This window comes from Macaca thibetana, chromosome 1, assembly GCF_024542745.1.
Source record: "Macaca thibetana thibetana isolate TM-01 chromosome 1, ASM2454274v1, whole genome shotgun sequence".
In the NCBI taxonomy this organism is placed as follows: Eukaryota; Metazoa; Chordata; class Mammalia; order Primates; family Cercopithecidae; genus Macaca; species Macaca thibetana.
In genome coordinates, this window is record NC_065578.1 from 50,486,671 (window position 1) to 50,509,894 (window position 23,224).

The 23,224-nt window shown below is 52.7% G+C and overlaps 1 protein-coding gene across 7 annotated transcripts in view; it reads right to left on the minus strand.

The window, feature by feature from the left end:
- TTC39A (tetratricopeptide repeat domain 39A) overlaps positions 1 to 23,224 on the minus strand; it is a 59,337-nt gene that overhangs the window by 4,225 nt on the left and 31,888 nt on the right. For 5 of the 7 annotated variants that reach the window (XM_050749958.1, XM_050749873.1, XM_050750020.1 and 2 more), the window contains exons 3-14: positions 22,345 to 22,476; positions 21,666 to 21,742; positions 20,787 to 20,854; positions 18,793 to 18,857; positions 15,223 to 15,322; positions 14,418 to 14,483; positions 12,098 to 12,206; positions 11,509 to 11,576; positions 11,359 to 11,418; positions 10,582 to 10,743; positions 5,151 to 5,242; positions 3,477 to 3,597 (exon numbers count right to left, since the gene is read on the minus strand). In XM_050749958.1, the coding sequence (XP_050605915.1) occupies positions 3,477 to 3,597; positions 5,151 to 5,242; positions 10,582 to 10,743; positions 11,359 to 11,418; positions 11,509 to 11,576; positions 12,098 to 12,206; positions 14,418 to 14,483; positions 15,223 to 15,322; positions 18,793 to 18,857; positions 20,787 to 20,854; positions 21,666 to 21,742; positions 22,345 to 22,476 (1,120 nt within the window). Of the gene's footprint in view, positions 1 to 3,476; positions 3,598 to 3,997; positions 4,099 to 5,150; positions 5,243 to 10,581; positions 10,744 to 11,358; positions 11,419 to 11,508; positions 11,577 to 12,097; positions 12,207 to 14,417; positions 14,484 to 15,222; positions 15,323 to 18,792; positions 18,858 to 20,786; positions 20,855 to 21,665; positions 21,743 to 22,344; positions 22,477 to 23,224 lie in introns of those variants that run through there. The other 2 variants (XM_050750251.1, XM_050750173.1) reach the window with 2 other exon arrangements.

Sequence of the window (23,224 nt, forward strand, 5' to 3'; positions counted from 1 at the left end):
TTTAATTAAAAAAATTTTGGGGGTCCAGGCACAGTGGCTCACGCCTGTAATCCCAGCACTTTGGGAGGCCAAGGTGAGTGGATCACCTGAGGTCAGGAGTTCGAGACCAGCCTGGCCAACATGGTGAAATCCCATCTCTACTAAAAATACAAAAACTAGCCGGGTGTGGTGGCACGTGCCTGTAATCCCAGCTACTCAGGAGGCTGAGACAGGAGAATTGCTTGAATCCAGGAGGCGGAGGTTGCAGTGAGCCAAGATGGCACCATTACAGTCCAGCCTGGGTGACAGAGACACCGTCAAAAAAAAAAAAATCTTGGGGCCAGATATGGTGGCTCACACCTGTAATCCCAGCACTTTGGGAAGCTTAGGCAGGTGGATCACGATCACTTGAGCTCAGGAGTTCGAGACCAGCCTGGACAACATGGCAAAACCCCATCTCCACCAAAAAAAAAAAAAAATTAGCCAGGCATGGTGGTGCAAGCCTGGGGTCCCAGCTACTTGGGAGGCTTAGGTGGGAGGATTGCTGGAGCCCAAGAAATCTAAGCTGCAGTGAGCTATGATCACCCCACCGCATTCTAGCCTGGGTGACAGAGTGAGACTCTGTCTCAAAAAAAAAAAAAAAAAAAAAAATTTATTTCCACCTTATCTTTGTTAGGTTACTGGTTCCTTTTCTTTGTTTGTTTTTGCCTTGACTGCCAGGAAGCTCAGAATACTAAATTAGGCTGAACATGGTGGCTCATGCCTGTAATCCCAGCACTTTGGGAGGCTGAGGTGAGAGGATCTCTTGAGCCCTGGAGTTCACCACCACCTTGGGCAACACAGTAAGATACTGTCTCTACAAAAAAATAAAAATAGTAGCTAAGCATGGGTGCTCGCCTGTAGTTAGGAGGCTGACATGAGAAGATCCTTTGAGCCCAGGAGTTTGAGGCTGCAGTGAGCTATGATATCACCACTACACTCCAGCCTGTATGACACAGTGAGACCCCCACCTCTAAAATAAATATTTAAAAATAAATAAAATAAAATAATAATACTAAATTAAACTTTCATTCATAGTAACTGTGTTTGCTTAAATGCGCATTTCCTAAACTGTCAAACCAGGTAATGGATGTGAAAACGCTTTGTAGCCATAAAGTTCTAGAAAGACATTATTGTTGTGGTTCTTGTTATTATGTTCTAGGAAGGGAATTTCAGTTTAGACCAGTATTTCTCAAATTGTTCTCTGGTTCCAAGTTAGCAAATGTTTAATTTTATTTTATTTTAGAGACAGGGTCTCACTCTGTCACCCAGGCTGGAGTGCAGTGGCACTATCAGAGCTCACAGCAGCCTTGACCTCCTGGGCTCAAGCTATCCTCCCACCTCAGCCTCCTGAGGAACAGGGACTACAGATGCATGACACCATGCCCCACTAATTTTTGAATTTTTTGTAAAGATGGGACTTCACCATGTTGGCCAGGCTGGTCTTGAACTCCTGCTCTCAAATGATCCATCTACCTTGGCCTCCCAAAGTTCTGGGATTACAGGCATGAACCACCACACCCGGCCAGCAAATGTTTCATTTTTTAAAAAAGGATTCTTCCCTTCCCCACAAATAAATAAAAATAAAAATTAAAAATGATTCTGTGGCCAAATAAGTTAGAGAAAAAACATATCTTTAAGCTTCTTCTTAGATTAATATATAAAACTCCAAGAAAGTCTATAGTATATAAACTGTGTTTAGGCCAGTCTTTCCCAAATGAAATCATTTAATGCATAAATAGTATTTTGCAGATTACAGTTTGGGAAATTCTCCCCTAAGTTTTTGGTATAGTTGCTTCCCTTGCCCTTCCTACAATATCCTCCTGTTCCACTTGATAACAATAGCTTTACTGGATTTTTTTTTTTTTTTTTTTTTGAGACGGAGTTTCACTCTTGTTGCCCAGGCTGGAGTGCAATGGCACAATCTCGGCAACCTCCACTTCTTGGGTTCAAGAGAGTCTCCTGCCTCAGCCTCCCGAGTAGCTGGGATTACAGGCATGCACCACCACACCTGGCTAATTTTGTATTTGTAGTAGAGACGGGGTTTCTCCATGTTGGTCAGGCTGGTCTCAAACACCCGATCTCAGGTGATCCGCCCGCCTCTGCCTCCCAAAGTGCTGGGATTACAGGCGTGAGCCACCATGACTGGCCTATTGTATATTTTAAACCATAAAATATTTTAAAACTTTAGAAATACTCAGGTTGTAAATGCTGAATCAAACTATAGAAATATTGACCTTTTTTTTGAGACAGAGTCTTACTCTGTCGCCCAGGCTGGAGTGCAGTGGCGTGATCTCGGCTCGCTGCAAGCTCCGCATCCTGGGTTCACACCATTCTCCTGCCTCAGCCTCCCAAGAAGCTGGGACTACAGGCGCCTGCCACCACACCTGGCTAATTTTTTGTGTTTTTAGTAGAGACAGGGTTTCACCAAGTTAGCCAGGATGATCTCGATCTCCTGACCTCATGATCCACCCGCCTCGGCCTCCCAAAGTGCTTGGATTACAGGCATGAGCCACCGCGCCCTGCCAAATATTGACCTTTTCAACTGATAAAGTATTTAACACATTTTTCTTGTTCATGCTCATAACTGCTCTGTGAAATGGGAAAGGAATCTATTATTATAGCCATTTTACATAAGGGGAAGAGGGAACCGACCTAAGGCTATTCAGTTAATGAACAGTACAGCCAGCAGCAAAAAAAGGTCTCTCAAGCAGGCTTCCTTCTACTTTTCCGGCTCCCTTACTACTTGAATAACAAGGACTCTTAGCAAGCTGGAACTTTATCGGATGCCTACTCAAATCGTGCATAGAATTAGCATCACAACCATGGCTCAGAATATGGGCTGTGGGCCAAGACTGCTGAGTTCAAATTCTGACTCCAACTCACCAGCTGTGTGACCTGGGCAAGTTATTTGATCTTTCTACTGATCTGTTAGGTCTTGTTACCCCCATCTGTACAATGGAGATACCAGCAGCGCCTACTCACAGGGTTGATGTGAGGCTCAAATGAGGCAACAGGCAATGGGTGTGGGCAGCCTTGAACAGAGCAAGTGCTCAATAACAATGTTGGCTATTATGTGAGTTCAGAGTTGAATATAACGTGAAGACGCTGGCCCAGTGAGGGGGACCGTGAAAACAATGAAAATCATTGTGACAAGACTGGAGCAGCCGGGTGATGCCTCTGCCTCGGCACAGCGACATGGGGCTATCTGTCCAGGAGGGCGACCCTCTCTGCCTCTTATCTGCAGCCTGCCTGTCTCTCCACTCCCAGCCCCAGTGGACCATCTCTTTCTAAGGGGTAGAGGCTGGGTCAGACTCGCAGGTGAATTGCGAAACCCTCCCCAGGTCCCTGAGGCATGAAGGTCTTTCTCCTCATCCACTTCCCCCTGGCTGTGGCTCTCAGTGAATCCTCACAATCCTATACCCGGAGGGCAGTGCCAGTCCAGACCTCCTACCCACCAGAGCAGGCACTGGCAGCGAGATAGGTTTGGAGGAGAGGTAGCGCCGGGACTTCCGGATGGCAAACTTCTCTGTGGGTAGAGATTTCCCAGCAATCTTGAGCTTCAGGCCTGGCACAGCTCTGCAAAAGAGATGGGGAGGGTGGGAGAGGATGAAAAAGAGTAGGAGAGGGCGGAGGGTCCCCAGCCTACCTAGCCATGCTTGGCCCCTCTCTGGGCCTCAGTTTCCCCATCCGTACAATGACAGTGTTGGACTCTAAAGAGCCTTTTAGGTCTGAAATAGCCTGAGGCTATGGTCTTATTTTAGAGACCCTGCCCCAAGACCTGGCCACTTCCTATGGCTGGGCAAGGGGTTCCTCCCTGCCAGCTGGCAGAGGTGCCAGTGTGCCAAACACCCCTGGGCCAGTCCTGCCTCCTAGTTATCGCCTCCACTCCCAGGCCCCATTTCCGGGGAGGACTCAAGAGAAGTTTAATCCCAATTTCACAGGAGAGACCAACACTCAGAGAAAGGGTGCGACCTACCCAACACCAAACAGCTCAAACCCTTAATTAACTCTTGACTCTAGAGTTTTCACCTTCTCAGCTGTTTCCAGGGACAGAGCAAAATGCGGTATGCCACCAGGCACGCCTCCACATCTGGGGCCTCACCCACCCAGCTCCATCCCACCCTCCTCCTATTTCTGCCACAGTCACTGGGTGTGGTTGTGACCTCAGGCCTGAGCCATTTAGGCACAGGAAACAGCTGGATGTGGGTGTGAGGTCCCCCCAAACTCTTCGTTTGCTTATTCACTGTAGAACCTCTCTTGGCCTTAATTTTCTCATCTCTAAAATGAAGGTAATGACACCTGGCCGCCTAGGCTTTCTGGAAGAGTCATCTGAGAGGGGACATGGAACCTGCTGTAGCAGCAGACACTCTGGAAGTGATGAATGCCCTATTATTGTGACAGCAGTAGCCTAGGAGGCCCATATTATACCCACTTCCAGGTCTGCAAATTGGGGTCAACCTCACCAAGACTGGAGGAAGGCTCCAAGCTCCATCCTCCACCTGCCACGGCTGAGCTCTGCTCTAAAGATGCTTCACAGGAAGCAAATACGGTGGTACAGGAAGAATGAAAACAGCCACCACTTAGCGGGCAGCTTCTAGGCTCCTAGTTCTATGCCAGGCTCTTTACATTTATTATCTAGTTGATTTGCAAAACAGTGCTGCGAGGTGGAGGTTGTTATTCCCATTTTACAGATGCCGAAGTTGTCCCAGGTGACACAGCTAAGAACAAGCAGAGGCTGGGTTTACTCCTGTTTGTTTGATTTCGACTCTCAGCTCTCCACTGTGCTTCTCTGAGTGTCTCAGGTTAACTCAGCAGAGTGAAAGACCTTCCCTCCCCGGACCTTGGTGGCCATATCTGTCCTACTGCCCACATGAAAGAGACTTGGAGGGAGATGATATTGACAAAACCATTTCTGTGAAAGAAAGCTTCTGAAGAAATTCAAAGGGCTCCAACCACCAGTAGCAGCAGCATGGGGTGGCAATGGGAGGGGAGGACACGCAGGTGGGTCAGTCCTGGGGTGGGGGCAGGGAGTCACCCCACTCCTCCCTCCGCAGTGCCCACAGCTCAGGATAGCCTGGCTGGTCTGTCCATAGCGGCCTACACAGTGGGAGCACGATGGTGAGACCCACCTAAATAATTCCACTTCGTCGTCCCCGAATGGCTTGTACTCCTCCTTACCAAACATGCTGAGGTAGGCGGCCTTCATGTAAATGTAGGTGGCCTGTGTGAGACAGAGCAACACCCAGGTGTGAGCAGCCCTCCTCCAGCCCCAGCCCGGCTGGAATCTGCTGACGGACCTCACGTGGCCCAGCATAGGAGCTCGCATTGTCTCCAAGCCCCAGGGGAAAAACGAAGGTAAGAAGTTGAAGCAACTTGAAGACCGGAATCCAGGACAACCCATGTCAAAGCAGCCACCTTCTTCTCCACTTGAAGCAGTGGCAAGAAGAACCCATGCAACTAGTAATGGGTAGGACAGGCTGAGGCTGCGGCAGACACACAAGGACAGGGGCTCAATCGGGGTTTCCGGGAAGCAACACCTTCAGAGTGGGCCCCTGAAGGGCAATGGGGAAATTCCCTGAGGCCCCAGACAGGGCCTTACAGCCAAGGGGAAGGGGCTGAGCAAAGCCAGGAGGCGACAGGATGTGTGTGGATTATCAATAGACGATGAAGCACGGGCTGTAAAAAAAAGAGGCTTGAGCCAGAAACGTGAGCAGGGCCTGGGTCGGCTCAGCTCGGGCCACTCTGGTAGAACTATCTGCCTTGCTGTGTGCCAGGCACATCAAATCCGGCACCTCGCTTGATCCCAAAGCCAATGCCAGAAAGGAGTCCGTACCCTACCTCTGCTTCCTGGGACCCCAGAGCTACTGGGGCAGAGCCGGGAGTCGACCCCACGGCCTTGCCCACTAGATGCACAGCCAGCCCTGACAGTGAAACCGTGGCCCTGCGGGAGAACCCCCTACCCCACCCAGTTCTCCCTGCACGCCACGCCCCTTCCTCAGAAGTCCTGAGACAGGAGCCTGGCTCTGTGCTGCCCTCAGGTGGCCAAGTTCCGAACCATAGCTCTTGCCTCTTGGCTAAGAAAGGGTGGAGAGGAAAGGACGCCGGACATCCGGGAGTCCTGCCTAGAGCAGGCGGAAAGCGGCCTCCACCTGGCAGCCCCACCCATCCCCGGGCCTCAACCCGCCCTTTACAGCATGAGGAAAAGCTGGTCTTTGTGGGAAGAGTCTCCCTCCCTGAAACCTGTTCCCGGTCCCACCTTTTTTTTTTTTTGAGATGGTCTTGCTCTGTCGCCCAGACTGAGGCTGGAGTGCAATGGCGCGATCTCGGCTCACTGCAACCTCCGCCTCCCGGCTTGTAGCTGGGACTACAAGCATGCACCACCACGCCTGGCAATTTTTGTATTTTTTAGTAGAGACGGGGTTTCACCATGTTGGCCAGGCTGGTTTCAAACTCCTGACCTCAAGCTATCCGCCCGCCTCAGCCTCCCAAAGTGCTGGGATTACAGGCATGAGCCACTGCGCCTGGCCCCGGTCCCATCTTTAACCTCCCGGGTTGCCCTTGTCCTCTCCCTTTCCCCTGCCCCTGCACCAAGTCCCAGTGACTTTACCTCCCGTCTCACTCTAGGATCCTGCTGGCCTTGCCCTACGGCTCTCATTATCGCACTGCCACCATCTCCACACCGTCTCCCTGTTCCAGGCTACCCGGGATGTCTTTCTGCTGTCCTGGTACACATTGTCTCCTGTCTCCCTGCTCCCACTCCTGTCCCCTGCAAGCCATTTCGCACGCTGACCTTTTTAAGTCAGCTCACGTCAGTCCCTTCTGGAAATCTGGTTGTATCCCATCACACTCAGGAGACATCTACTGTTTCCCCGACACCTGCCACACTCTAGCCATACGACGGCCTCCGGGCTGCTCCCAGGACACATCGAACACACTCCTGCCCTGCCCTACACAGCTCCCTCTGCCCAAATGGCCTGCTTTGTGACTGCCATGCGCTGCTCCTGCGCTCCATGCTGGTGTCCTCTGAGACAGGCCTCCCCTGACCTCCCCTTACAAAGGAGCCCCTCCCGTCACTCCCTGCACCCGGCCTCGCTTGTTCTTCACTTCTCTTACTGGAACCAGACATCATGTTATATTGCACATCTGTGTTTCTTGTCTCTCTCCCCACTAGGATGTGAGCCTTCAGAGGGGGTCTTTTCCTGCTCACTCTTGTATTTCCTGGCCTAGAACAGGACCTGGCAAGTGGGGATGGCCCAGCAACTGCTGGTGGGCTTCCTAAAGCACCTATCTAAGCCACAAGCCTGCCAGGGATCCCCTACTGCTAGATAAAGCCCAAACAGCCACTCACGTCCTCCATGGCCTGCCCTAACCTTTCTTTTTCTGGCTCATCTTCTGCCATTTCCTCCCCTACACTCCTTAAACTCTCCTCGGGCCTCTGCCTGTGCTGTTCCTCGGCCTGGGATGCCATTATCCCTTCTCCACCAGGCTCACCTCCAAGAGCCTTCCCTCCTGCCCACAGACAGCTCACCCTCACAGCACCAGCAGGGTTAGGATGGAGGCTGTGACTGAGAGTTGTGGATGCCCCAGCTCTCCAGAGAAGTATGGCGGCCACACTGGGGGAAAAGAGCAGCTGTCTCCCCTGATACAGGCCCCCTGCTCTTCTGCTGTGCAGACTCTTCACCCCATGGCACAGAGCCCCTCCGCAACGCTCTGGCTTCTGAGCCTTTGGTCCTGCCGCCCTCTCGGCTTGGGGTGTCCTCTCACTTCCTCCACTCTGCCTCCCTAAATCCTTCCTCTCCAAGACCCACCTCAGAGGTCTCTCCTCAGAAGCCTTCCTGTCCTCTTGGGTTGCCCGAGGATGCCTTTAGCTCCTTGGGTTTCCCAAGCCCTGAGCAGGCCACTGTCACCGCCTTGTTTCTGGCCATCTAAGCCTCCAGGCTGCCAGCACTGGGGGAAACACAAAGGCCTCCACAGGGCTGACTGTAGGAGATAGGTCAGGGTGGGAAAAATTATATAAAGCAGCAAACCTTCTTGGAAGGCTGGGAGGTTTTGCAAAAGCTTTGGGAAAGGTTGTGGCTGAAGACAGCTGAGTTCTCTCAGAGTAGATAACAAGAAGGGAATTGATCTAGATAAGTTAGTTTACTTAGGCCTCAGAACCTGGCCTTTAATCATCGGAGCAGAGGACTGCTCTCTCCGGGGGTGGGGCGGGGGGCACAATGTTAATTACCCAGAAATGGAGTTTGCTTTAGGCCTTTGTCATTACATCTGTACTAAATAAATGCAAGCATGGCCGGCTTATGGGGGCTGCTGCTAACTCTGGCAAGGGTCCCCTATCTGCTGACAGGCAAGCCTGTGTCTGCGTACTCTGTTCATCCATCACTCAGTCAGGGTCTGCGGGTCAGACCCAGCAGCTGACCTCGGAGGATCCTGGCAGAGAGGGGCACTGCCTGCACAGAGCGGGTGGTGCCTATGGCAATGGCCAGAGGCCCAGGCCCCAGGACTATAAGTTGGTGGAGTCTGCGATGGCCAAGTTCTGGAGATTAGAAATGGGTGGGGCCCCAGAACTCAAGAGTGTTACAACCCCTGTTTTTCACAGGAAGTCCTCAGGAGGAGAGTGTTGCAGAGAGAGCGGGACTGGCCACCCCAGCGGGCTGGGAACTGAGCCAGACTTGCTGACAGCTGGGAGGCCTGGCCCACCTTCTGTTCCTCTATATAGCAGCTGTGTGCCCCCACCAGGTCTCCCTTTCCCCATGTGGTTAGCCCCAGCCACCCACCTCACTCTACAGGAAGGCTTCAAGAGTCACTTTCAGTTCAAAAAGGTTCCCTAAGGCCTGGAGTCCCAGCACTTTAGGAGGCAGGGATGGGAAGATTGCTTGGGCCCAGGAGTTCAAGACCAGCCTGACCAACATAGCAAGACCCTATCTCTCAAAAAAGAAAAAAGGTTCCCTGAGGCTTTGTCCTTGTTGGGAGTAGGAGGGGGTGTGGGGGCCATGGGAGCTGGGCCTGAGGAAGCACCTTCAGTAGCAGGGTGGGCTCAGGGCAAGCCCCGACTCCTCGGGAGGACTCTAGGAGCAAGAGAGAAGCAGAGGCCTCTGAGTCACACAGGACTGTCCTCAAATCCAGTGTCTGTCACCAACAGCCATGTGGGTGGGAAAGTCACAGTCCTCGCTTAGTGTCAGTGGCCCTCATGTGCCCAATGGAGATAATAACTTCTCCTCACTGGGTGTGGTGTGGAGGACAGGACAGGTGCCAGACACGTTGAGAGCTCAGTAGAAGCCTGTTCCCTTCCCTAGCCCCACCTGCCCCAGACCCAGAGAATTCCCCTTCAGCTTGGTCCCCAGGCAGGGCTACTGAAAAGAGACCTCCATGTGGAGGAGGGGGAGGGACCAGATGCAGATGACAGGTCTCCTAACAGGTGCCAATGCGGGTCAGTTCTAACAGCTGCCTGGAGCTTTGCAGGGAAAGCATCTAAGGTCACAGCCAGGCTCATGGCAGAGGATTGATTAGCAATGTCTGCTATGGGCAGGGGATGAAGCCATGAAGACACATGTCCTGTGTATTTACAAATAACAGATTAGACGTTTGCTGAGCTAGGTGGTTCTAAGACTCTTGGTTCCAATTTCTGCACTATCATTACTATGATGGTACAAGCTAACACTTATTTCAATACTTACCATGATAAATTTCATCTTTGGTAGGCAAGCATCTGTTTGGCTTTGTTTTGCCTATATGGCATCTTGTAATCCCTCCACTATTTCTGGGTGCATCATTTTCTTCTGTGGAACCACTCCTCTCCTACTCTCAGCCCATGAAGAATCTTCCCACCCCTCTGTTCCAGGCATTGGCATGTGACAAGTCAGACCAATGAGGCTGAATTGTGGGACTCTGGTTGAAACCAAGGGGAGGATGTGAGTAGAAGCAGCCCATGGCCACCTTGCCTGTCACATGGAGAGAAGCTTCCTGCAAAGATGTCGCAGAAACAAAGATGTCACAGGATAGAGCACAGTCACAGATGGAAAGACCAAGCCAGACATTTCATTTGAATTCCTGGATCCAGCCCTACCTGAAGTCGGAAGTGCCAAGAATGTTCAGTTATATGAGCCTTTTGTGTTTTGGAATTGCATAAGTCCAATATAGTGGCCACTAGCCCTACAGGCTATTTAAATTTAACATTTAGTTAATTTAATTAAGTAAAACTGAAAGCAATCAGTTTCCCAGCTGCACTAGGCACATTTCATGTGCTCACTGTGTACATGTGACTGGTGACTACCATATGTGGGCAGTGCATAAGTAGAACATTTCTACCATAGAGACAGTTCTGTTGGACAGAGGGAGCCATGTTTCTGTCCTTTGTGACTAGAAGTCTCTTTGTTACACACTGTGGTTCAGAAGTTTCTCTTGTGGTCTTTAGTTCCTTCCAAGCCTGAGTCCTATTAGAATTTACGGTTATGTTAGATTTCAGCTGAGACATCTGTGTTTAGTTAGGGATTTGGCCCCTGGTCTGGAGGCACACAGTCAGCCCTGTTCACCCAATGCTCCTAACACGTGGCATCAGCCCACCTTGGACCAGCAGTTCTCCTTGCTGAGCAGGTCGGCGTAGAAGTAGGACATCTTCCACTGGCCCTTGTAGGTGAAGCACCACATCAGCTCCCAGTAGCACATGTGGTGGAACTGCTTCCAGTGCTGCTGGGCCTCACAGCACTCCTCGAAACGCCGGATGGCCTGCAGGCACCTTCTGGTCAGCCTGATGGGTGCCCACCCAGCCCCAACCCCTCTGCATCCTCTGCACCTCCCAACACCACAGCAGACCGGGCCTCTCCAGGTCATGGTGGTCCAACCCTGTGCTAGGCTCAGGTGGGGCCCCAGGAGCCAGGAGATCTGGCCTCCAGTTCTGGTTTTACCTCCTAAGTCTTACATGACCTTGGGCCCAAATACAGTCCCCGCCTGGGACTCTGGTTTTTTGTAACAAATTGAAAGAACAGGACAGAGCTATAATGGAGGGGAGGTACCAGACTCCAGCCTAATGGCCATGCCCTAAACAGATGGGCTTTCCTAACCTCTGCCTCCCTCAAGCACCTCCCCGCACCTCCTTCCACTGCAATGCTGCAGTCCTATATCTCCCAGTCAAAATCCCAGGCACCACAAATGCCTCCTCCTCCATCTTCCCAGGCTGCTCTGTCCAAAGGGCCTCTCCCTCTCCTGCTCTCTGGTTGGTTCTCTCTTGGGGACCCCCTCCCAGTCTGTCCTGTCCCTGAGTATGTCACATGTGCCTGACTTACTGCTGGCCTGGGAGAGCCCGAGGGATCCCCAGCCCCGGCCCAGACCCCCATCACTCACTGCATCAATGTTGCCTTTAATGACTTCAATCCGCCCTGCGAAGAACAGGAAGATGGCACCCTGCAATGACACATATGCAAGTCCGTGTGGGTCCGTGGGGGTCTGTGGGTGTCTGTGGGCTGGAGGTACCGGGCAGCGCATGGGGCTCACCTTAGGGTACCGGTTCAGGTAGGGCTTCAAGAGCTTCTCGGCCTCCTCGATGTTGACGTTCCCAGTACCTGGAGGAGGTGGTGGGGGAGACACAGAACATGTCAGCACTCCTGGCTCCTGTGATCCTGCCAGCAACCCAGTAGGGGCTTCCCGGGGTCTCCCCTTCCCCCTCTGTGAAATGGGGATGATAATTCTCCCTGTCCCTAGGGTGACATGAGGATTATATAAGGCAGTGCAGATATCGCCCCAAGCACTTCACAGGGCTCGATAACCAGGAGCCTGTGTCCACCAAGGCTGTGCCCAGAACCATAAGGTGCTGTACACAGTGTCTTCACACCCTCCACAGGGTAGGCACCACCCCCCCCCATTTCACAGATGAGAAAACTGAGGCTGGAACCTAGTCACACTGTGAGGCAGTGGGCGTCAGCAGGCCAGTCCCCAGGACAGTGGATGTGGCTCTGTTTCTGGTTTCAGTACCCCTATCCCTAGCCGCAGGGGCATGAGCAGGGTCTGTAGTCCCTCATTCTCCTGCCCCCTTGGAGACGACCAAACCCCAGGGCCCCAGGTCCCCCTGTACAGGGGCACCTACCGAGCACGAAGGTGAGGAAGGTGTGGTAGCACAGCAGGAGCATGACACACAGCACAGCGCGGAAGCTGTGTCCTGACGCGCCCTCCTCCAGCTGCAGCAGCCCATAGTCCTGAGGGGACGGGAGGGTGGGTGAGGCTCCCAGAGAGGGCAGGGGCCTGGGAGGCAGCTGGACAGCTGTGTGGGCAGTGCTGCCAGCAAAGGGGCGGAAGAGCACTGGAACCCTGGAGGCCGGGTCAGCTGCGTGGCCCTGAGCAAGGGGCTGCCCCTCAGTGCCCCAGCACATTCCTGGGGGAAGGGGACATGGCTGCCAAGGCCAGGACAAAGGCCTGGCGGGTCTCAGGTGTCCCCCACCTTCTCCACAGCCCCTTCCCCACCCTCCCTATAGTCACCGGCTCAGCTGCCCTGCAATGGGTATTGAGGGCTCTAGCAACCCAGGTCTGGCTGGGAGCACGAGAGACACGGAGGTGGATGATCCCAGCCACGGGCTCAGGGCACAGGTGGGGCCTGGGAAGGCTTCCTGGGGGAGAAGCCTCCAGAGCCTGGCTGGGGAGGGGCTGGGGGCAGACCCCCTTGTTTCCCTGCCTGCAGTCTCTGCCCTGGTCTGTCCTCTAGAGCATTCTCGTTCTTTCTTTTTTTTTTTTTTTTTTGAGACGGAGTCTCGCTCTGTCGCCCAGGCTGGAGTACAGTGGCCGGATCTCAGCTCACTGCAAGCTCCGCCCCCCGGGTTCCCGCCATTCTCCTGCCTCAGCCTCCCGAGTAGCTGGGACTACAGGCGCCGCCACCTCGCCCGGCTAGTTTTTTGTATTTTTAGTAGAGACGGGGTGTCACCGTGTTCGCCAGGATGGTCTCGATCTCCCGACCTCGTGATCCGCCCGTCTCGGCCTCCCAAAGTGCTGGGATTACAGGCTTGAGCCACCGCGCCCGGCCTCGTTCTTTCTAAAACACAAATCTGACCTGCCTCACTCCTGCCTCAAACCCTCCATGGCTCCCCTGCCTTCGAGATAAAGAGGAAGCCCAGGCTGGCATAGTAGGTCCCGCAACCCGCCTGGCCCGGCCACACTGCCTCACCTCTGGGCCCTCCCTTCATCATCCTGAAGTCCTACTCATGACCCATGTGCTTTCTTAAGGAAACAAAACTGAAAGAGACCTTCACAGCCTCTAGCCAATGTTTTCCAAAGCTCAGACAGCAGAGGGCAGCCAAGATTTCAGGGGTCCGTGGGCAGGCGCCAGGAAACACTGAGTCACCGTGAGCGTTTTCCCTTCTCAGTTATCTTTCTATCCTTTGGTGGTGCCCAGGAGAAATCCCCAGTCCTTTGCTCGTGGGGTTTGAACTCTCTCACCCTGAGCCCCCTTTCTCAGAAAGAGGCAGCCCTGGCTGAACCCGGGCCCACCACATAGTCTAGCTGGGCTTTCCAAAAGGTGGCTGGGCCCTTGTGGTATTTATTTTTATGATTATGTTCTTATCATGCCAAATAATATGGAGGTTTGTGTAGACATGTTTCCTTTGAATCAATTTCAGTAAAAGTCATGAGTCACTTTTGAGAAAAGTAATATATACATTATAAAAGAGAGGTCCGTGCTTGTGGCAAATATCAGTAAGGGTCAGTGCACATTTGAGAAACACTTATGTGGTCCATAACAAGGTCCTTATTTTACTAAAAAGAGGCTCAGAGAAGGTAGGGACTTGCTCAGAGTCACAGAGAAAAGGGGATGAGGCTGGACTGACCCAGAGATCCTAACTTCCAGGCCAATGCTCCTTCTACCACACGAAGCCTCCTCCACCAGGAAGCCCTCCCTGATCTGCTGCCTTCAACCTGGGGTTGGTACTCAGGTTCTTGCCCTCAGTAAAGTCTCTGGGTGCTTGAGTTCTCTGGTTCCTTCTCAAGGTCTGATGCCCAGTAGGGCCTCCCTCGGGCATCTGCTGGATGAAGTGGTAGCACCAGAAAATGGTCCTTTGGGGAAGGACTTGCTCAAAGTCTTGAAGTGAGGCAGTATCTATAGAAAGAGGGACCAGCTCCTGACACCTGTCAGGCTCAGAGAATGTGTGATCCTGGGCCACTGATGGAGCTGCCCTTCATAGCCACCCCCACCCACCCAGAGCCTCTGCACCCTGGGAGGGCCAGGCAGGGATCACTAGCCCCATTCGCCTGGAGAGAAGACTGAGGCCCAGGGAGGTCTGGGCATTGTCCGGGGTCATACAATGAGAGGGGCTGAGCCAGGACGGGCACCTAGGCCCTGCGGCCTGTCAGCCCCACCCTGTCCAGCCCAGCCCCAGTTTTGGGGCTGAGCAGGTCAGGGGTGCTAGGAAGCAGGTGGTTACCTTGTTTCCTGAAAAGCCCACGAACTCCAGCAGCCTCAGGATCCTAGTAGGAAGCATGGACAATGTCTGCAAGAAAGGAGGTAATCAAGCATGTGAAGGTACCCAGAGGGGGCAGGGGCCACCCCCACTGTCCCAAGGCCTGCTCTTTAACAGGCTTTACCTGGAGAGGAGAGGGCCACCCCTCTAACTTTGGAAAGGCCCCTGGCCACCTAGGTTCCCGAGGCTAAAATCTTCCCTGGGAAGCTCCTCCTCCCTTGATCAGGCAGTTTTCCCAGACTTCCTGATCCCTCTGCCTGAAAGCCCCTCCTCAGCTGGGAAACTCCTAGGAATCCTTCAGGAGCCAGCACAGATGCTCACTCCCTCCCGCAGGAAACCTTCCCCCACTCCATGCAGGAGGAAGACTTAGTTCTCTGTCCCCTCTAAGTCATCAGCTGGTTTCAGGACTGTCTCCTTCCCTGCCACTGGTAAATGTGTAGCCAGCAGCTCTCTAGGGCAGAGAATGCCCTGATTTATTATGTGTGCCATGGTCAGGTGCTGTGAAGGCTCTACCACAGTGGATTTCAAGCTACTGGCCGGACTTGGGAAGAAATGCACTGATGGACTCTGGAGCTGGCTCCAGCGCCCACTCCACCCCCACCCCAGCTGTGAGTCCCTGAAGGCTGGCCACACATCTGGTCATCTCTGGATCCCGGTGCCCAGCACACAGTCAGGTGCAGGGGCACTTGGCAGTGACCACACGAGTCAGGGACAGAAGGGGAGACTGAGCTCGAGCCAGGCGCTGTGGAAATGGGGGAGGAGCACTCACCAGGTTGAAGGCCCCCACACCGAGCTTCACTCCTCCTTCAAAGTGCGGGTGGTTCTCACCCTTGCAGTACTGTGAGGACTGGACAAGGCTGTCCAGCTCCCTGCAGAGAGATGCCATGTCCTGTTTCAGCCACTGCTGGGGGTGGGGGTTAGGGGCGGGGACCCCTTCCAGCTGGGCCTCAGGTAAACTCCCTGGTGGTGGATTCATACAGTTCTGGTGATCCTGAGAACTGATATTTGAGGAATTTCGAATCCCATCTCCCACCATGATAACACACTCCTCACCCCGGAATTCCAGCCGTATGGGCCCTGGCACACTCTGCCATGGGCAGCTTCTGGACATTTGTTGGTACTCCACATCCTGTCTAAAAGAGGTTTTCTCAGCCTCCGCACTGCTGACATTTGGGGATGGATAATTCTTTGTTGTTGGGGGTGGCAGGGGAGCTGTTCTGGGCATCTTAGGATGTTTAGCAGCATCCATGGCCCCTGAGCACCAGATGCCAGTAGCATCCTCTCCCCAGCTGGACACCCAGAATGTCTCCAGACACCGCCAAATGTCTCAGAGGGGGACGTCACCCCTAGCTGAAAACCACTGGGCTAGCCCAAACACCTCCTCCTTCAGGAAGTCTTCCTGGAGTCTCCTGGTTGGAATTCAACTCTATTTCTCCTGGTTACCAACTGCACAGAGCCCCTAGCCCAGCCACCTGAGGCAGGACAGAGGCTTTAACGATGTGTCTGCCTCCTTCCTGGGCTGACAGCATTTTGAAGGCTTTCAATTAGCAAGCTTGAGGCTTCTCTGTGCCAGGCACTGGAAGACAGCAGGGACCAAAGTCACCAAGCCATTGCCCCCACAGCATTCTCACTTTAAGGGACAGACCCTCCCTCCCCCCATTAAATCACTATGAGGGTGATGGCAGGCTCCAAGGAGAAGAATCCTTGGACCTGACCTAGTCTGGGGATAGGAAAGGCTTCTCTGAGGAGGTGACATTTGAGCTGAAATCTGGTACAGAAAGCTCAGTGCAGAAAGTGTTTCTGAGAGAGAGAACAGCACGTCCAAAGGCCCTAAGGTAGGAACCACCTTGGCATATTTGAAGAACTGGGGGAAGGCTCAAGGACCTAAGGCAGAGTGAAGTGGGAGATGTGGCAAGCAGGGCAGGGGCGAACTCCCAGGAAGGACTCAGCAATAACCCAGGACTTCTTTTAAGAGCAAGAGGAGCCTTGGGAGTTGGCAAGGGGTGGCCTGACAAGGTGTGTGCTTTGGCGACATCATTCTGGCAGCTGGTAGGGAGGCTGGGGCCAGAGCACTTGTCTGGTTTTCCTAGAAAACTTCTAGCATAGGCCCCCAAGGTAACGTGATGTCCACATGCTATATGGTACATTATACCCTAGCAATACCTTGTAACAAGTTCACAATATCCCTGCAGGGAAGCACCTACATTAAATGGGGGAGATAAAGATGATAAATAGGCCAGGCGCGGTGGCTCACACCTGTAATCCCAGCACTTTGGGAGGCCGAGGCAGGCGGATCACCTGAGGTCAGGAGTTCGAGACCAGCCTGGCCAATGTGGTGAAAGTTCATCTCTACTAAAAATACAAAAAATTAGCCAGGCGGGGTGGCGCACATCTGTAGTCCCAGCTATTCGAGAGGCTGAGGCAGAAGAATCGCTTGAACCCGGGAGGCAGAGGTTGCCGTGAGCTGAGACTGTGCCACTGCACTCCAGTCTGGGCAACAGAGCAAGACTCCATCTCCAAAAAAAAAAAAAAAAAAAGACTTTTTTACTTTTCCTCTTTTTTTCAATTTTTTTTTTACTGTGATAAATATACATATCGGCCGGGCGCGGTGGCTCAAGCCTGTAATCCCAGCACTTTGGGAGGCCGAGACGGGCGGATCATGAGGTCAGGAGATCGAGACCACCCTGGCTAACACAGTGAAACCCCGTCTCTACTAAAAATACAAAAACTTAGCCGGGCGAGGTGGCAGGCGCCTGTAGTCCCAGCTACTCGGGAGGCTGAGGCAGGAGAATGGCGTAAACCCGGGAGGCGGAGCTTGCAGTGAGCTGAGATCCGGCCACTGCACTCCAGCCTGGGTGACAGAGCGAGACTCCGTCTCAAAAAAAATAAATAAATAAAAAATAAATATACATATCATGAAATTTAATATCTTAACCAATTTTAAGTGTACAATTCAGTGGTATTAACTACATTTCCATTATTATGCAACTATCCCCAATATCCACCACCATGAATTATTTTCCTCCTGTAAAAGTAAAACTTTATTCCCCTGTCTTTTGGTCTATAGCTTCATGTCTATCCTTAGCCCCCTTTGCAATATTATTTTTCTGTCTCTCTTGCCTGATGGAAAAAGCATGAAGTAAATTATCTGCCTTCTCTGTGGTGCATGTGGACTACTGAGCAGGTGTAGTAAGATTGGTGTCACCATAAATTTATCATCACCAGCTTCAGCTGGGCTTCTCCGTACTGCCAGTCACTCTTGTGCTGTTTCCATAGTGATTTCTGCATAATCCTCTGCATATTTCAAACCTTATCTACTCTCTTTAAAACTCTTGCCCCCACCCCCCTTGTTTTTGTTTTTGAGGCGATATCTCGCTCTGTCACCCAGGCTGGAGTGCAGTGGCATGATATCAGTTCACTGCAACCTCCGCGTCCCGGGTTCAAGTGATTCTCCTGCCTCAGCCTCCCGAGTAGCTGGGATTACAGGCACCTGCCACCATGCCCACCTAATTTTTGTATTTTTAGTAGAGACAGGGTTTCACCAGGTTGGACAGGCTGGTCTCGAACTCCTGACCTCCGGTGATCCGCCTGCCTCAGCCTCCCAAAGTGCTGGGATTACAGGCCTGAGCCACCGCGTCCGGCCTCAAATCAACTTTTAATGGAAATAAGTTTTAATGCAACACTTGGTGAGTGGGGGACTGGATTTTCAGAGCTTTTGTTGCTGTGGGAACCATAGATAAGGGATTATGGAGCCATGTTGGGTAAAAACGCTCCGGACTGAATCTTCATTCATAAACATGGCCTGGGCCTGGGCTAGTTTGAATGTCAGGGATCCAGAGATAGCATGAAAGTGATTTTGGCCTGCAGAGAGTGTGTCCACATGTGTGTGTGTGTGTGTGTGTGTGTATGCATGTGTGTGTGTGTATACCTTTCCTGTGTACTAGAGTTAAAGAAGCCTTCATGGGGAAGGTGGCATTTGGACTGGGCCTTAACAGATCTGTGGGAGTTCTGCTGCTGTTCCCAAAATGGCTGTTCGTGTGGCTATCTCCCTGCCCCCGCCAGACCAGCCTGTGCAGAATCTGTGTCTTATTTTCCCCAGCAGAGGGTCAGGCAGGGAGTAAGCACTCAAGGGACCAAAGGGAAGAGACACAGCCAGAAAGCCAGGGGAATATGATTCCAGGAGACTGAGGTCCTGAGGGCATGGAAATTGGCTTGCATCAACAGCCTAGGTTCTGGCCCTGGTTAGTACTCTTCTCCTCCCACAAAGCCGCCAGAGGGGAACAGCACAGCAGAGGCTGTGACCCAGAGTCTCCACAAGCGGATGGCCAGCCCCACTCACTTGTAAGTCTGGTAGCTGTTTCGAACTTTGATGCCACCTTTGATGAAGCTCACCATGTTCTCGTCCTGCAGGAGGAAAAGATGCTGACCGCCTGGCCCAGGTGGGCAGCCGTAGGCTGAGAGGGATCATGCAAGGCTCTGGGCCTGACTGCCCCTCCCTGTGAGGAACCCTTGGGGGATGAGGTCAGAGATCAGCCAAACCAGGCCTCCCTGCTCTTTGGCTCAACAAAACCTCTAAAATGCCCAGGGTTGGACCAGCCTCACAGGTACACTACTCTGTGCTTGGAGAGAGGCCTGGAGGGGCCACGCCCAATGATTAACAGTATCTCCCTCTAGGTGGAGGGACTGCAAGAAAGGAGAGGGGATGCTTGTTTTTGGATTGTTTGTGGTTTTTACAACAAGCAGGTATTTATCACATTTTTAAATGTAAAACTTCCTTTGCCTATAGCCGCCAGCAGCTCTATTCACTGTTTACACCCAATGGAAAACGGATGGACAAGGGTTGTGCAAGTTCATGATAGCCAAGAAACAGAAACAGCCCAAATGGCCACCAGCAGAAGGACAGATAAACAAACTGCGGTGTGTTCAGGCAAGAGAATAACACACAGTCACATGAGGCCGAGGGAAGAAAGCAAGACCCACACCACTTAGGAAGCTCAAAAGCAAATGAAACATCACCATATGCTGTTCAGGCATGAGTACAAAGCTGAGAAAGCGATTTTTTTTTTAAAAAATAGGGTAGGGCCGAGGTGGGCGCATCACTTGAGGTCAGGAGTTCGAGACCAGCCTGGCCAACGTGGTGAAACTCCATCTCTACTAAAAATACAAAAATACAAAAATTAGCCAGAGGCTGAGGCGGGAGAATCGCTTGAACCCAGGAGGCGGAGGTTACAGTGAGCTGAGATCACAGCACTGCACTCCAGCCTGGGCGACAGAGCGAGACTCCGTCTCAAAAAAAAAAAAAAAAAAAAAGGAAAGGGTAGGGGACAATAAACATAACACTCTAGTAGTGATTCCCCTGCTGGGTGCATGGACAGGGCGAGGAGGAGTCCCAGGGTGGGGAGAGTTATTGCCCGTGTTCTGTCCTCCAGTTGGCTGTGGTGTTGATGGGTGTTCATTATTTGTAAAAATGTAATAAACAAACAAAACAAAATGTCGTTTATGGTGCAATCATTACAGTGAATCCTAAAGCAAGGATTAGGATTAATCCAATTCTAATCTCCCCAGGTCAAAAAGATAGAAAAAAAAAGCCATGAAATTAACCAGCACCCCAACACTAAAATGTCCCTCTTCTGCTAAACACACATATATAATGATGCTGATATGTTCTCATTATAACCCAGGCTTTCAGGCAAAAGCATGTAGTGATCATTCTCATCATTCCCACTGTGTGGTGAGGAGACCTGGGCTCCAACTTCATCAGACCTAGGTTCAAATCCCTGCTCATCATTTGCTAATCATGTGACCTTGGGAAAGTGACCCCTCTCCTCTAAGTCTCCCCTTCACAGGCCTCTGTGGTGAAGATTAAATAATAAATGTAAATATTAGCAAAAACAAACTGTAATGTGTGTAAGGTATGTAGAAACTACATACCTGTACCGTGTGCAAAAAGTCTGGTACATCACAGGTGCTACAGAGCTTGTTGAATGAATCACATGGAAAGCAGGCTTTGAGACAATGCCTATCACCCCCACAGGACCCTTAACAGGAAATGCAGCAGCCACACAGTGGAAACAGCATCCAGGTAACGGTGGGAGCGCATGTGCTAGGGGTGTGAGGGCGTGATGCCCATCACTTCCCTTTGAGCCCTGCCAGGGGCAGGAGTGTGAAGGATGGGTCACGATTGCTACAGGGGATGGGTCACGATTGCTACAGGGGATGGGTCGTGGTTGCTATGGGGGATGGGTCACAGTTGCTCTAGGGGAAGGGTTGTGGTTGGATGTGGAAATTGATCTTCTGAAATCCCAGCCTCCTTGTACAAGTGGGGGTCCCTACCTGCAGGAAGGTCAGGGCTGCTCGCTGCAGCAGGCACTCTGCATAGCAGACCTCAGCGTGGATTTCCTCTGTGGGGAAAAAACCAAAGCCCTGTGGCCTCCTGGGACTCTAATCAGGAGGCCTGGGATGAATCCTCACACCCCCACTTTCCCAAAAGCAAAGGGAACCTGTGTCAGCACCTCTCCTGTCCCCTACCTCGTCACCCAGTGCTTCAGAGTGTTCGTCACTGTCCCTAGAAGCTAGCTCACACCCTCCCCAAGAAGGTCGCCTAGTCTTGTTCTCCAAGCACCACTGTAGGTGCTGTGCACCCAGCAACATCAGATGCATTGTGGGGCGCTAGAACCTTCCAGGGCTCTTGAGGAGGGTAAGGCCACTTTCTCCTATGCTGCAGAGCCCCTCACTGCTTGTGGTCAGCCACTGCTGCCTCCAGGACAGCTGCATGTGGTCATGGCACAAAGACCTGGATGGACCATGACAGCCCACACCATCTCTTCTCATGTTGTCCCAGTGACTCAGCTGCTGACACCACATTCTCCTCTGGGGCCCATGTGATCACCAGGATAATTAAATCAGTAAACTCAACTGCACATACAACTGTGGGCCTGAGGAGCAGAGCCCTGGCCTTGGACAGCTTTCCCTTTTCTTGACTTGCAGGTTCTCAGCCAGTAGTGCTATCACATAAGTGGGTCTCACCTGCCCCCCACACCCTCACTAGAGAGCCAGGCCTCAAAAGGCCCCAGGTCTGACCCATGTGTGTCCTGGCATGGACCCTAGGGCCTGGCCCCCTAGGCGATGACAGGGAGGATAACTGCCCCTTCCTGGGCCTGGAGCTGGCCGCCTGGGCTTAGCATGGTTGAGAGGACGTCCTGGATGCCACACCTTCAGTGAATTGGCCCAGCGTGGGGCGGTTCACCAGGCTGCTGAAGGAATCTGTTACAGAAGACTTCCTCCGGTGCCTGAGAAGGAAAAAGAGGGGCCTCAGGTGAGGATTAGAGAGAGGCCACACTTGTCTCTGTCCCTCTCTGCTACACTCTAGAACATTCCTAGAGAGACAGAGCTAACAGAAAGAACACAGACTTTGGGGTCAGGCAGAAGAGGTTTGATATTCTGGCAAAAACAGTCACTTAACTTCTCTGAGGCTCAGTGTCTTCACTGATAAAATGGGACAGTTACCACCTGATCAGTCCTGGGGCTGAGGCTAAACAGCAGCCCCTGGTCAACCCGCGTCCAGGCCAGGTGACGCTGCTCCTGGCAGCTCCCAACCTGTGCCACATTTGGGTTTCTCTTCGTGCCCAGCCTGGCCTACCCTCCTGCCCACTCAAGTCGTGGTGCCTCCTCCTCTACTCTGTCACCCTGGTCCCTGAAAGCTGCCCAGTGACTGGCTCAGACAACATAGCTCCTGAGGCAGGAACAACAGGGACGGCTCTTAGCACCTGCAGACACAACGTCTTAGCCAAAAGCAGCAGTGCGAATAGTGGCATGTTAGGCACTGGGTTGGGCCAAGGTGAGAGAAGGGTGGGCCTCCCAACCTCTGATCCCTGCCCCCAACACCCCCAACCTCTGACACAGCATCTGTGCCTCCTTCATCATGTTGCCGGCGAGCAGGATGTCCTGAGGGTCAAAGGTCATCATGGCCTGCATCTCCAGGATGGTGGCATACGTCAGTGAGTGGTACATGCTTTCCTTGGTTCTGCCGAAGAGAAGGGACATTGAGAGCACCACCTCACAGAGCCCCAGAGGCAGCTGGCCCTGGGCAGCTCATCTCCGTCCTCCTCCATTCTGCAGTGAGGCAAGGGGACCGGGGGTCCAGGCACGGGGAGGTCCTTGGCCAGGTCTGATCTGCTCACTGCTACTCAAAAGACCTCAGATTCGGTTTCCAGCTTGCCCTCTTCCTGCTGAGTGGCCCTAAGTGATCTACCAGATTTGAGCCTCAGTTCCTCATCGGCTCAGTAGGGGTGGCAGCAGCATAGCTGCCATGAGCACTGAGAAAGGCTTTAGTGCATGTCGGCCCGAGGCTGCCCTTCCCTGCCCCCAGTGCCACCCTCTTGCCTTCTGCCCCCACCTCCTGTAGGCTGAGCCCAAGTCCTGTCTGTGAGATCCTGTTTAGCCCAAACCCCACCCCTGGGCCGCCCTCAACCCCACTTCCCTGGACCTCCTCGCTAGTCACCTGCTGCCTCTTCCCACTCCCTCCCCTCATCTGATCATGGTGCCCAATAGTTACACCTTCCCATGGCTCCCACATCCTAGGAGATCCTGCCGGGGCTGAAGCTCCACAAGATGTCAGCCCTGCCCACCTCTCCAGCCCTCTTGATGCTTCTGTTCCCCACCCACCCCTATCTGGTCACATTCAAGACTGCACCCCCAGCCACACTGAACCACAAAGACCTTCCGTTAGAAAATCCCACATTTCCCTCCTCCAGGCCTTTGCCCAGGCTGTT